Source organism: Citrus sinensis, chromosome 4 (assembly GCF_022201045.2).
Source record: "Citrus sinensis cultivar Valencia sweet orange chromosome 4, DVS_A1.0, whole genome shotgun sequence".
Classification (NCBI taxonomy): Eukaryota; Viridiplantae; Streptophyta; class Magnoliopsida; order Sapindales; family Rutaceae; genus Citrus; species Citrus sinensis.
The window spans coordinates 28,103,735-28,118,517 of NC_068559.1; the positions used below are offsets into that span (position 1 = coordinate 28,103,735).

Here is a 14,783-nt window from a genome sequence, read left to right on the forward strand (position 1 = left end):
CATTGATTGCAAAAAAACATCTTATAAATCCGATAAAAACCAACATCTGATTGCAAAAAGCAAAAGGTCTTGACTCTTTAGTACTTTGACCACCATTTGATAGGCCCTTACTTGACGTTTTGTGGCTTATAGTTTTATGATTTTTTTTTTCTTGCTTTTGGCTTTCTCTAGCATGAGTCCTTTTTCAAATAAAGAATCTGCAAATGATTTACCATTTATGGCCAAAAAAAAATCTAAAACTAGCATGGCAGCATCTTATATGGGTAGGGGAAGCCATATAAAAAATTTGTGCCTAAGAGGTGGTAGGCTTGACCTGGCCTAGATGTGGAAAAAAGGGGTACCAACTCAGGTTTGGGCAGCTGTTTTATTGATCAGACCAGTCCTAGGCAAGGCCAAACCTGGCTGGGGCCAAGGCCCGGGTTTGCCAACCCTATTTCTTACCAAATCTTAATTTTTATTTTTAGAATTATGAGTATAATAGTTATAAATTTTAAAATTATCATCATCAGGGAGTTGTTGGGGAAGAAAACTCACAATAAAAGAATAAAGGAGAGAAAAAGAGGTATGAACTTATGAAGAGAGAAAAAGACAGAAAATGGGTGTAAATATTTTAGGAATTCATTCAATAAGAAATCACGATTATTTTTGGAATTAAAATGGGTGACATAAGAACTTTTTAATTTTTAAACAATTTTGATTGGGTAGAAAAAGATAAGTGGTTTTAAAAGGTGCTTAGGGGGGTGACAATAGTCTAACTAGAAAAAGTTTAAAAAGAGATGGTAGAAGTACGTGGGGCAACTGAAAAATTTAAACGGGCCCGAATCATTCTGAAGGCCCAATACCTCGTTTAATTCCGCAAACACGAGGGGAGTGGTTATTGTTGTATTTTATAATATCGTTCTATGCTTAGGGTTTTGGTCGTTGGAACAGAAAACTCTCGCGGTCAAATTGATCACCGTAAGTTCAATCATCATTTAGCGTTATCTTTTAATTTCTTTGAGTTAAGAAACCATTTTTCGATTTAATCTCAATTTAAAATATAAAAAACTTATGAATTTCCGGCCAAATTTTGTTTATTTGATAGTCACGTGTTGCTTTAATGCAGGTTTTGCTGTTAAATTTTATGTGTTAATTGAGTAATGTATTCTTCTAGAGGGAGTAATGCCTATGGTCAGCAGCCGTATGGTAGCCAATCTGCTTATGGACAAAATGTAAGTTTGTTTCGTTATTTATGTATTAATCAGGGTAATTATTTCAATTTTATTTTTCAGCTGACTGTTATTGTTACTTGTATGTTTTTCAATTCTTCTATGTATGTATAGTTTTGCGAGCTTTTAGCACCATGCGCCTGTTGAAATCTGTCAGAATCTATTAAGCTTTAAGCACCACATGTTTGTTGAAGTCCGATGAGTGTCTATTGAGCTTTTAGCACCACTTGCCCTTTAAAATCTGTTTTTGTGTCTATTAATTAAATTTCTAGTTTGGCCTTTGTTCTTTTTTGGTATATTGCAGCTGGGACCTGGCTATTCTGGGAGTTCTGTTGGATTACCAGAGACTAGCTCTCACATTTCTTTGTCTTCTCGGCATTCGTCAATGCTGGGAGCTTCTCAGGAAGTAGAGGTTGGTGGGTATAGAAGCCATACATCAGCTGCATCTCATTACGGAGGACAGTATTCCTCTGTCTATGGCTCTACTGCGCTAACCGGGGCACAGCAAGTTAGTAATTTTAATTTAATTATTTACATTTCTAAGATTTTTCCTCCGTGGAGCCTTATTAGAATATCTGGAAAGGCTTTGGTTATTCATTAAGAAAAATTCAAGAACTTGTTTAGAAATACATCTTTATCACTTTATGTACATCGGAAGTGAAAAGTTTAGGAATCTACAGTATTTTCTTTTATATGACTGGATTCTTAATTTGAAATTTTGATTTATGTTGAAAAAGAGATGATTATGTGAGATATACGAGTGATTGAAGAAAATGAGAGAAATGATCAAACAAAGTAAGAAAGATACATATTTATTGAAGGTTACATAAAATATTTCCCATGTGTTGCCTTTATTTTTTGGTGTGGTTGTAGGCTACGTGTATCGGATAGTATATCAGAGGTTAATATTTAAGAAGATAGATATTTATAAGTAAAAGGTTACGTTAAGTTTTGCCCATGTGTTGCCTTTATTTAATTCATGGTTAAGAATAATTAAGGAATGATCAATTCTATGTTGCTTTAAATTTCTCAGACAGTCTGAAGTTTGGGATCTGTGATTCAAAAGCTAAGTAGATCTGTGATTCATAAACTAAGTGCTTTGTATAGGAGTGGTTGCCTGGTCCAACCATTTGCTTCTAAAACCAGTGTTCTGGTACTACTGTCTGTGACCGTACCTTGTGTCTTTCTTGGTTTTATTGCCTTTTAATCCTCACACAATGTACTACAATTATATGGTTGATATCTTTTATTAAAATTTTTTAAGTACATTATTGTTGGATAAACTAAGTCTGGTGCAATACAAATTTCATTGTCCGTCTTATGTTTAGTCTTCTATTTTACAGGTTCCGGCAATAAATATCAAGGGGGCTGCATCATCAGCTTTGGAAGGTCGTGGTGGCTACGCATCAGCTATACCTGATTCACCTAAATTTGCATCTGGTGACTATGTTTCAACATCAAGCCTTGGGTATGGTCATAAAGGTGATCAAATATATGCAGAGAAGATTCCTGACTATTCTACAATGGACAGAAGACCGTATGGTGAACGACAAAGCACTTACTTGGGAAGGGATTTGCAAAGTGAATCAACTGGACGCTTTGCTGATGCCGTCAGTTATGGTCATCAAAATCAGGTGTAACATTTTTTTTTTCAATCTCTTTCAAATGAAGCCTCTTCTTCTTTCTTTCTTTCTTTTTTTTGGTTTGCAAATAAAATACAATGAAGCCTGACCTTTTCTGACAACTTCCATGGTAATCTAAAGTTTTTTCTATCATCTTTTGTATCAGCCTGAGATTTATGACCGCCTTGACCAGACATCACTGCTTCGACAAGAGCAATTGTTGAAAGCACAGTCTTTGCAATCCTCTTCTCTTGATGGGGGTACCAGGTAAATAATTATTCATTATGTAACCAATTTAATTTAGCTTGATTTCTGATCTCAGCTACTGGTCATCACTTGCAGTTGCAGTTAATAACCTTCTGTTGTAAATGGATGTTTAATGTCACCCTTTCCCTCTTAATGATTCGATAGGCCTATATCATAAGGTGATAGGTTTGTTGACACTTGTGCTAGATGGTAATATATTTCTTGCTACACTGAGTGGTACCACATTTCTGGCAGACAAGCTGATTATCTTGCAACAAGAGGTCCTCCTAGTCGTCATTCCACACAAGATCTTATGTCTTATGGAGGACGTATGGAAGCAGATCCTCGCAACATGTCCATGTTTAGTTCTTCTACGTATAGTGGACATCATGCTCCATCAATATTGGGGGCTGCTCCGCGAAGAAATGTGGATGATCTCATGTATCCACAGAGTTCATCAAACCCTGGTTATGGAGTGAGTTTGCCTCCTGGTAGGAACTATACAACAGGAAAAGGACTTCATGCAACTTCTATCGAGTCAGATTATCCTGGTAGTATGTTTTCACGTAGTAATCATCCAAGTATTGATGAGCACAAGGATGATAGAGCAAGTTATCTTCGGGAGTTTGAGCTAAGGGAGGAGGAGCGTCGTCGTGAGCATTTGCGTGAGAGAGAGAAAGAAAGAGAGAGGGAGAAGGAGCGGGAACGAGAACGAGAAAGAGAAAGAGAAAGGCAGCGACAAAGAGAACGAGAGCGAGAAAGGGAACGAATGTTAGAACGGCGGGAGAAGGAAAGAGAACGAGAGCGCAAACGTGGGATTGAAATTAAGCGTGAGCGAACTTCGCCAAGAGTCTCCAAAGACCCGCGTGGTCCCTCATTGACAAAGGAGGGAAGATCCTTTCGACGAGATTCACCGCGTCATGAAGCTTTACATAGGTGTATCTTGATGTTTTATTTTACGTCCTGCTGTAGTTATGAATATGTAGCTCCCTGTGCATCTTTCAGCCTCACAACTAACTTGGTGTTCTGTTATGCTGAAGGCGTCATTCACCCGTTAGAGAAAAAAGGAGGGAATATGTCTGCAAGGTAAAAAAACAACACAAGAGCTTCGTCATGCGATGATAATAAGAACTTTCTCCTCTTCAAGGATCTTCTCTTCTCCTAGAGGGATTTACAGTCCATCTCTTTTGCTCTTGTTGTTCCTCTACTTGGCATTTTCCTTCTAAAACAGCTACCTTTGGATTGTGGCCAAGGGTTTTATTGTTTATCTTGAATTCTAAGTAATTTAACTTCCTCAGCCTTGATAAATTCTTATTACTTTGCTTAAGCCGGGGTTTCCCTTGTATATATTGCTGCTTGATGATCTTTCTGCTTCAGGTCTCATTATCAAGTTTTTGGCATTTCCTTGCTCTCACTTCATAGTACATTCTTCAATTCGTCATTTTCACTTGTAATACAAGTACATTCATTTTTTTTGAAACTGTCTTGATATACTTTTATAGCTTCCTCTTTTATACTGCTGTTTCTTCTTCCCTTTTTAGGTCCTATTTTCATCTTCCTTGGACTTCGTTTTTCCTTCATCTTCTTTTTCATTCTTGTTCTTTATTTCTTGTATTGGAACTCTGTTGATTATGTTCATCTTATGAAGGCAGTTGCTACAGTTTTAATGCTTCCAGCTTTTTCCTCCAATGTAGAAATTTTGTGTGGTATTATGTTCTTAAGCTGAGATGGTAAGTTATTAGTTGGAGCTGTTGTAACTCTTATCACTGAGGAATGTTCCATTTAAGGAAAGAAAAATGACCGAATAAAATTTGTGATTTTCAAGTTCCTTTTTTTGGGGGGGGGGGGGGGGGGATGACTATGTTTTATTGCTATAGTTGTTTGCAACCTGAATGTTTATGTGGATGAATCCTATATAATACTTTGCACTTGCAGGTTAACTCATCTAGTTTGGTAGAGGTAGAGAGGGATTATCTATCACTAGATAAGCGATATCCTAGACTCTTTGTATCTCCAGACGTTTCCAAGGTGTGTCTGTGTGACTTTATAATCTATTATTGTTTTGCGTATCAAGCTTGGGTGGTGCATTATTTATTTACTATGTCATTCCATGTTTTTTTAGGTGGTTGTGAACTGGCCAAAGGACGCGCTCAAACTTTCTATTCACACTCCTGTTAGGTAATCTTTTATTGGACACTGTATTATATTTAAACAGTTGTCATAGATTTCCATGTTCATTCAACTAGGATATAATTTTTATTATGGTCACTTTTGGTTTGTTTTTTACACCTAGTTAAAGGAGTTTTCTTCGCCAACTTATCTGTTTTAATTGTGATAATGAAACCATCTTTGAATTCCTCACTTAATGGTTGGGTCTGGTTTCTTGATAGATTGTTGACATGAAATGATTTTAATATCTTAGACGGTGCTTCTGGTTTTAATCATTTTTGGAGTTCATTGTTTTTTACTTTTTTCTAAATGTCTTTTGCTTTAAACCATCGTTGAATGAATTTTTCTAAATTCAGAGCTTTGGTATTTCGGACTTAGCTGTCATGGGACTCAAACTGTTCTTTGCTTGCCCCCATATTTGTGAATATTTCTAATAGTAATTACAGAACACTCTATAAATTGTTCATCTTATAGTTTGGTCTGATTGCTGTTTAAGATTGTTTCAATTTATTTATTGTGGGATTCTAATCAGTCTTTTGGCTTTTCTAAAACTTTCCTGTAACCAGCTTAATAAAAACTGTCTTTTAACTTTTATTCTTAAGAAAGAATAAAGAAGAGAACCACTAATTAAGGCGTAATTGTGTGATTTGTTAAACATGTTGAATGGAGCAGTTTTGAGCATGATTTTGTTGAAGAAGAGAGTGAGGTTGACCCGAAGGTTACTTCCACCAAGCTTTTGACCAGGGAACCACCAGAATCAGAACAAGGAAGTACAGTATGGAATGCGAAGGTGTGTTATCTGTTAATCATTCTGTTGTAATTGCACTTGATTGGTTTGTATTCTCGCATTGCTGGTTAACATAATTTATCCTTTCTTATTAAACTGTATTTTGTTTAACTAGGTATATTTCTATATTTTCCCCCCTTGTTGAAGATGTAAACTGTTCTGGTCATTGCATTATTCTTTATCTTTTGGACTTTCTGTATTTGCATCTAGATTATTTGATCTTTTGGAGTTTTCAATTATTAAGTTTGCAGACATGGATTTTTGGGGGGTGGAAAAGATGCGATAACTTTAACAGAAGTAATTTTGCTTTTATCTTAGTGCATCTAAAGAACATCGATTCATTATTTTATTTGGTATGTGTGGGAAATTTCCTGCATTAAGCAATTGCTATAAGCTTTATATGTCTTCCTGTTTCGCTATGACCGAGTTCCATTTTGTCGCAATGCTCAATATTGTACATTTTTCCCCCCTCCTAAGATGTGTTTTTCTTGAGTTTCTTCTTTATTTTGATTAATTGGGAGGAAGCTATGGTGTAATATCATTAGTTAGAATTTATGATCTTATAGGATTTGTAGCTTTTGGGCTTGGGGATTACTGATTTTTTCTTTGTGGACTTCTTGTCCCACCTCCATGTACATTTCCTAGATCTAGTATAGTTGTTTTGTTTCTGACCTAAAAGGGGTAGAGGGGGGGGGGGGGGGGGCACCCTTAAACATGTCGATGGTTGTTGGTTATAAACAGTTTGTTGTATGATGGATGCATTGGAGATTTTCAAACAGTTTAGTTGCTTTGGTATAATGTAATTAACTATTCCATTTGTTTTTTGGAGTAATGTGTGTTTCTGTTTTCCATTTCAGCTAATTTTGATGAGTGGACTTAGCAGAAATGCGCTAGAGGAGCTGTCATCAGAAAAAAGCTTTGATGATCGTGTGCCCCATATTTGCAATATCCTTAGATTTGCTGTTCTTAAAAAGGACCATTCTTTCATGGCCATTGGTGGACCATGGAATTCTGTTGATGGTAGTGACCCTTCAGTTGATAGTTCCTCTCTGGTCCAAACAGCCATTAGGTTTGTTCTGTATGCTTTTTTCTTGAATGAATTGGTTCTTTGGAATGTGATTCTTTTTCTCAAGTGGACGGTGTTGTTTCTTTGTAGATATGCAAAGGATGTAACTCAACTTGATTTGCAGGATTGTCGCAATTGGAATCGGTTTATTGAGGTAGCATTTTGCTCGTTGGTGATTATTTGTCTAAACAAGTTTAGAATTTTTACTACGGAGCAATAATATTGAAAAATTGCTCACTGGCTGCTGTTTCAGTGATTTCTGATATCATATTGATATTTACACTTGTCTCTTTATGATACTAAGCTAAGATCTATTGTTCTTTACTTGGAAATTGCAGATACATTATGATAGAGTCGGCAAGGACGGTCTATTTAGCCATAAAGAGGTAACTGTATATTTTGTTCCGGATTTATCTGAATGTCTTCCATCATTGGATACATGGCGAACCCAGTGGCTTGCTCACAAGAAGGCTGTTGCAGAGAGAGAACGTCAACTTTCAATGAAAATGGAGGTTAGTCTTCTTAGCCTTTTTAAACTTTGATTCTCTGCTGGTTTTCTCATTTGCTAATTTTGATGGTCTAAAGACAGCTGATTATAGAAACAACCCACATATACAAACAAATATATGTTGCATGCATGTTCCGCGAGAGTGCAGTGAGAATTAGAGTTTGGAATAAATTACATGTGGTCTACTTATTCTGTCTCATTTATACGAACCTTTTGTGTGAACCTTATGTTTTTTTATTGGTAAAAACAAAGAGAAGATTCCATGATTCTCACAAGATAAGTTTCTTAATGATTATGTTTTGCATTTACTCTTACTTATTCAGCCTGGAGCTTTTGTTCTTTCTGGGGCTGCTGCCAAGGAACTGTCTTTCCACAACCTAAATGGTTGGAAGTTTTTGTTCTCATCATCTTTGTAAAACCAAGTTCATAGATTGTTCTACCATATCTTGTAGCAGATAACCTAATTTAGATATATTAGCACATCTAATAGGCATTCTAAGATATTGCAATTTGATATTACCCTCAAGACAATAGTAGGCACATAATCCTAAACTGGACTTATTGAATTAGACCAGAAAACATTGATTCACACTATGTTCTAACAACATGGTGTGTACCTTATGAATAAAGATAATAAATGTATTAGAACTCGGAATATTTAAATCTAATCAATCGTAGCAAGGTCGGAACCTTGTAAGTACCTGGAGTTGGGTTATTGTTGATAACTTTTTTTTGTTACTTAAACCCTTTGGGAAAAACAAGAAAGGATGATGGATTTATTGTGTGTGTCGCTAATGTAATTTATATAAATCTTGCAGAGATCTAGAGAGAAGAAGGATGGACAGAAAGGTATGTGGAGTAAAGAGAATCCTTCATACATTGTTTTGCATATTTTTACTGTCCTTGGCATAAATGATCAATTTCAGATGCTAACTCTTTGTGTATCATCTTCATTGATTAAAAAATTTAGACAAGGAAATGGACACCTCAAAAGATGTTGAAAGGACAGTCAAATCTGAGAAAAAGAAAGCGTCTCCATATTCTGGAGAGGCAGTCAAGATTAATGAAAAGGAGAAGAGTTTTACTGATTTGAAAGGGAAGGCAACCAACCAGAAGGGTAATGGAAGTGACAAGAAAGTTGAAAAAATAGATGGTAGTGAATCAGGCAGGGAAGAAAAAAATGTTGAGGAAAAAGATCTGGTAGAAACTACTGCTGCTCAGACAGCTGGCAATGCAAAGCCTGGCAAGAGAAAGATTATTAGGAGGATCGTGAAGCAGAAGGTTGTTGACAAGGCAGCCGGTGGTGAGAACACTGTCGGCAACCAGAATGACAAGCTGGATGAGAAGGATGCTGTAGAGAAGAAGAACGCAAACTCAGAGGTCTCAGGTCATCAGGAAGAACCTTCAATTGAACTTGCTGGAGCTAAGACTTTCACTAGGAAGAAGGTTGCCAAAAAAGCTTCTGAGGAGAACACCTTTCAAAATGACAACAAAGGCATTCAGCCTGAGGTGACAGCTGAGGAAAAGGACCAAGCTGATGATAAACCAAAGGATGATTCAGTTCCCAGCGGCACTGCAGCTGTGCAAGATACCGGTGTGAGAACAACGATAAAAAAGAAAATAATTAAGAGGGTACTGAAAAGAAAGGTTGCTGGAAGGACTAACAATGCAGTTGTTGACACAAAGATAGATGGCAATGGGGATCAGAAAAGCTTAGTTCAGTCAGAGAATAAAACTCAAGATGCAGGGACACAATTGGCTGACGCAGAAAAGAAAACAAGCCCTGAAATGAAATCTAAAACACCAGGAGCGCTGAAGCTAGATGTTGTGGCTAATTCAAGTAAAACTGAAATCAAGGTTGAAAAAGATGGTAAGAAAGCAGGGATGGGAGCAGATGTAGAGTCTAAAACTGCCAAGGAAAAAGTTTCTCTGAAGGATACTTCTATTGGCATAAGGGGAAATTCTAAAGATGGGGAAAAGTCAAAGGATGAAAAGCCAAAGAATGACAAAGATGGAAAAGGTGAATCTAGAAGTCATTCAAATAAGGAAGGGAAAGAAAAGAGAAAACCCGAAGAACCTCCTCGGCATCCTGGATTGATTCTACAAATGAAATCGAACAAGGATTCTAAAGTAGGTGGACTGTAGCCAAAAAACCATCCACCATACATTGAAAGTTAAAAAATTCACATGTTAATTTCATCTTATATATCTTCTGGTATTCCTTGTCTAATTGTGCAATTGTACTCCTATAGCTGCGTTCGTTGTCACTCTCGTTGGATTCACTTTTGGACTATACTGACAAGGATATTGAAGAATCATCTTTTGAGGTACTCTTTTCAACTTCATGCTTGCTAAATTCCTGCAACTCCCATTTAGGTCTCCAGTATAATACTCTGGTTCCTACCAGTGCTTGAAGCTTGTTTTCTAATTCCAACCATGTTCCTATTGCCCTTTCAGCTTTCATTATTTGGGGAAATGCTTTATGAAATGCTTCAATATCAAATGGGATGTCGTGTTTTAGAATTTCTCCAGGTTGGTTTTGACGCGGTCCCTCAAGTTGTATATTATTTGATTTCCTTCTGATATGCATTTTCATTAATGTGCTTGTTCTGCATAGAGACTTCGCATAAAATTTCTGTCTGAACGGAATGAACGTAAGAGGCAGCGGAGTGAAGTCCAAGAGAAGGAAAATGACAAAAAATCGCCAAAGCGTTCGAAGATTGATGAGCTTCCTGCAACAATTAAGTCTACTACGCCTGAAACAATGAATTCAGCACAACCAGACGATAAAACAACTGTTGTCAAGGAAGACACTTTGGTTGACCATGTCAACGAGGCAAAGGTAGAGGAGCAAAAGCTCAAGTCAAAGCCAAATGAGGAAACAGAAGATGAAGAAGATCCTGAGGAATATCCCGAGGAGGATGAAGAAATGGGGGATGCAAGTTCTCAACCAAACTCTTCTAATGGGGTAGGACCTCTCACTCTTCATCCCTCCTCTGTTAATTAATGCTAATTTATTAGCTGATTTTCTAGTTATACCATATTTCCTTTTAAGATCTTGTCACCTTGGCAGAAGTTATTTAAATTAAATGCAACTTTGATCAATTACCATTTGGTTGATCAATACTTATTTGCCAGTACATTGCCAATAGGCCCAATACTTTTGAAATCCTTGAACACTTTTTATGTGCCTTTGGGAAACTATTTGATGACAGAATGACGAGGAAGAGGGTAAAACTGATGCAAATGCGCAGTCTGGAATGGAGTCGGGGAATGAAAAGGACAAAGCAAATGAATCAAATAAGGAGAAAACTATTATGGAAGCTGCGGAGGTAAAACACTCTGATGTAGAAATGGGCAAAAAAGGGGAGAGAAATGTAGAGACAGGGAAGAAAGAGGTTTTTGATAAGGAATTATTACAGGTATGTTCCCAAAAACTTTCAAAAATCCTCTCCATGTGTCTTTATTTATGATGAAACATCCAAGATGCATCAATTTTTGTTAACGTGATAACATTTACCATCCGATGCAGGCTTTCAGATTCTTTGATCGAAATCAAGTTGGCTACATTAGGGTGAGTGAAATCTTCTGTTCATATTGTCCTGCAAAACCTTGTTCAAAAGAGTTGTTAGAAGTTTCTGTTGCCTTTTCAGGTTGAAGATTTGAGGCTGATCATACACAACTTGGGGAAATTTCTCTCCCACCGGGATGTCAAGGTGAGAATTGATATTGAAGCATTTTCCTCTTTTTTTTTTTCAATTAAATTACTCTTAAAAGCTTACATCCCTGTCATTGAATTAGGAACTTGTGCAGAGTGCACTCCTAGAGAGCAACACTGGACGAGATGACCGAATCCTTTATAATAAGCTGGTGAGAATGTCCGACATTTGAGATCTGGGAGATTTTTGGGTTCATTGTAGTCAGCTTTTAGAGAACTTGCGAGTTGTAATTATGTTTATCATATCTCCTTTATAAACCTTGAATTTTCTGCGGTTGTCTTGATACTATGAAAGAAAATAAAATTGTGATCGTCGAGTCTGCTCACAGTTTGAAAAGCAATTGGTGTCGTGGATAAATTGCTATCTCTGGAGGGTAAATATTTAAAAGTGTTTCTGAAATCAGCTTATGATGTAAGATGGCACTGGTCAAATAATCATCATTGAGTGGAAGAGTTGGAGGAGAAATTTTATATCAGCCGTGGCTCTCTTTTGTCACAGATAATGAGTTTTACCGGCGCTGTGGTGATATATATTAGGTGAGCAATGTGGCATTTTGATGTGGAACCTCAATAATGATAGAAATCATGAGAGGAAACCCTAATGAGGAGAGAAATCATTAAGGACTGAGACAAGTGACTCGTAATAATAGGTTTTGTAAGAAACAGATGGTTTCCGTTTACAAAGTGACAAACAGAATAAGATAATGCGAATATTCAAACGGTGAGTTTGTTTCACCATTTGTTTTATCGTTTCTCAACCCACACATTGGTTGGGACATAAATTCTGTAGGTTAATTTTGAGACGTGACTCTACTTGGAAGTCCGAACTAAAAACGTACAGCTTAATGAATTAGATCTCAAGTAGAGATTTCAAAGCTTGTTTTTTGACCAATTTTCCATAGAGACCTTTTCCTAACTTAATTGGTCTCTCCATCTCCGGCATCCCACAACTACTTCCCTTCAATCCTTCTATCAAAACCTTGAGCATTCTCTCATCGCACCCCACAGCTTCCACAACACTATCCACCACAGCTTCTGCTGCAGGAATTCGCTTTCCCCACCTCTTCATCAGCCTCTCTGAACCATAAGTCTCCGCATATGCACTCCAAATCGATGCCCTCAAATAGCCCTTCTCTTTTCCCCTCACAATCCATCTTTTCATGTTTTCCTCTAACCTAAAAACTGCATTGCCTGCATCTATGCCTCTTTCAAGTCCTATCTCTATCTCACTCAACTCTTGCTTTGAACTCATTCCTTCCTCAAACTTGCACCTCTTGCACTTGCAATGAAACCCCCACGTTTTTGACATTTCCTTGCGCTTCTCCAATGGCAGAAGCATGTCAAAGTAGGCAAATGTGATCTCCTCACCAGCCTTCACATCCCTTGAAGCATGAACTATGATATAATCTCCTACATGAACACGCCTTGCATTAGGACTACAAGAATGGTTGATGAATGAAGCAAGTGCCCATAGCCCAAGACCATAAAGACCTTTATTCTTCCCCAAAACTTTTGCTGAAATTGCATCCTCAACAAGGGAATTCACGTCCAAGATACTCAAAATCTTACCCATATCAAGCTTCTCATTGGAGCTCCTACGCTCTTCTGCTTCGGGCCTAAAAGCACTTACATCAGGAACCTCAACCTCATCCTCATTGTCACCACTAGATAATATACTAATCAAGTGGCGAGTCCTTTGACATTTTGAAATCGATTCCATAACTTTATCAATGAAATTCTTCCACATAACCAATTGCTCATTCTCATTTGAATTTTCACCTGACAATATACCTCTCTCTGTAGCAATTGCTTTTGTGACTAGAAATAAAGTCCCAGCCTCAACATTCTTTGTTGCAAATAAGCCTCGTCCACTGATCTCAGACTTACTAATCTGCACAGCACCAATGTACTCAGCCAATTCTGGACACTTGCCACGTAGCCCATTAAGGATCCAATCCGAAAGATCCAAAGCACCTGTTCTTGATTGGTACTCAAGTTTCTTGCTTTTCTCCAAAAACCCATTAACAGTTTCAAGACTTCCACTAGCCTGAGCATCAACTAAAGTTTCCTTGAAGCAATCCAAAGCCATTGAATATCTATTCAAACTAAGCAGAACTTTACCTTTGCAAAGAAGAGCCTTGAAATGGGAACTCTCTATTTTCAGTGCTTGTTCACAGTCACGCAATGCATCATCGAAATCTCGAAGCCTTGATCGTGCCTCGGCTCTGTTTGACAGGGCTAAGCAGAGGGATTTTTTGAGCTTGGATAGTTGGCTTGCTTCCTGCTTCGTTTCTGTGATTTGGCTTTGGCAAAGACCGATGAACTGAGTGTAGACTTGTACGGATTCTTTCCATTCTTCTCTCAAGAGTAGCTCAGTGGCTTTAGATCTCAGCTGTTGCATCAGCTCTTCTGCGGTTTGAAGCTGTTGTTGTTCATCTTCTCTCATGTTTGATGTTCGAATTTTTTGATGGTGGGTGAGTGTAAGACCAAGAAAGATGGAGATTTTGGTTTCTTTGTGACTTCAGTAGTGGTGTTTTCTTTCTGTGTAGCGTTTAGATTTAAATTCGGGGGTTTTGTAACGGTCATATTTCTCTTTTCTAATTTTATACCTTTTCTAGACTGTATTCTTCTCTAACGACAACGGCTATGCCGGGATTTTTTTATTTTATTATTTTATTCTTACAGCGATAACAAATATTAAATGAGGATTTTCAATATATATAATTATAATTATTTTCAAGTACGGATGCCCGTATTTTTTTTAATGCGGACATATTTTTAAAGTACATGATTTAAAAGAATTAATTATTAAATAAATTATAAAATCACATGGTTTAAGAGAGTTAAAAACTAACTCTTTTAAATTCTACTATTTTAAAGTGTCTGCGTGAGAAATAAAAATAAAGACGCCCGCACTAGAGAATGACTATATATATATATATATATATATATATATTGAGAAAGTCTATTCCCAAATTTATTAGAATTTACTTAAATCAATTTTATTGTCTTTCATTGAGAAAAAAATATCTATCCCCACTCAATAATGAGAAAAGAAAAACCAATATTTTCAGGCTTATCTCAATCTTTATGGAAGGTTATCAGTCAGGCTTATCTCAAGAATATTGTCAATTTTTAGAACTTCCACATTGAGCAAATTTATGAAAAAATTATTATACGATTTTTTTTCTTTTTAATTGGATATCTTGTTAAAACAAAAATAGCAGCTACTTTTCTTCAAGAACTATTTATACCTTACATCCAAAATAGAAGAAACTGATTCGAACAAAAAACAAGCTTCATTAAGCGATAACTAATTTTAATTTAATTTATAAGAAAAGCGCGAATCCAACCTAAAGCATGCATAATATATTAAAATGAATAACCTTTAGGCTACGTATTTTTTAGTTTAAATATCAACTGTTCGTATTCTTACATTTACTAAGAAAATTAAAATAT

At 36.7% G+C, this 14,783-nt stretch overlaps 2 protein-coding genes across 2 annotated transcripts; one reads left to right on the forward strand and one right to left on the reverse strand.

Annotated features, from left to right (window-relative positions):
* The first annotated feature begins 805 nt into the window (after positions 1–805).
* On the forward strand, positions 806–11,661 carry LOC102607752 (protein SHORT ROOT IN SALT MEDIUM 1). The gene is made up of 22 exons (XM_006483058.4): positions 806–957; positions 1,106–1,211; positions 1,513–1,716; positions 2,552–2,842; positions 2,997–3,097; positions 3,332–4,012; positions 4,117–4,162; positions 5,012–5,104; positions 5,199–5,254; positions 5,918–6,035; positions 6,890–7,101; positions 7,189–7,252; positions 7,437–7,610; positions 8,425–8,455; positions 8,577–9,736; positions 9,859–9,933; positions 10,064–10,138; positions 10,224–10,574; positions 10,822–11,028; positions 11,139–11,180; positions 11,260–11,322; positions 11,408–11,661. Exons 2-22 carry the CDS (start codon positions 1,140–1,142, stop codon positions 11,495–11,497), a joined length of 4,206 nt encoding a protein of 1,401 aa, XP_006483121.1. The 5' UTR covers positions 806–957; positions 1,106–1,139; the 3' UTR covers positions 11,498–11,661.
* A 301-nt stretch (positions 11,662–11,962) lies between these two features.
* On the reverse strand, positions 11,963–14,004 carry LOC102616313 (methyltransferase FGSG_00040). The gene has a single exon (XM_006483631.4). The coding sequence runs from the start codon at positions 13,768–13,770 to the stop codon at positions 12,175–12,177; it is 1,596 nt and encodes a 531-aa protein (XP_006483694.1). The 5' UTR covers positions 13,771–14,004; the 3' UTR covers positions 11,963–12,174.
* Between the last annotated feature and the right edge of the window lie 779 nt (positions 14,005–14,783).

Coding starts and splice junctions, on each gene's coding strand:
- LOC102607752 (XM_006483058.4), top strand. CDS start 1,140: ATGTATTCTTCTAGAGGGAGTAATGCCTATGGTCAGCAGCCGTATGGT. Junction 3,098..3,331: donor TCTCTTGATGGGGGTACCAG/GTAAATAATTAT, acceptor CATTTCTGGCAG/ACAAGCTGATTATCTTGCAA. Junction 4,163..5,011: donor GGAGGGAATATGTCTGCAAG/GTAAAAAAACAA, acceptor TTGCACTTGCAG/GTTAACTCATCTAGTTTGGT.
- LOC102616313 (XM_006483631.4), bottom strand. CDS start 13,770: ATGAGAGAAGATGAACAACAACAGCTTCAAACCGCAGAAGAGCTGATG.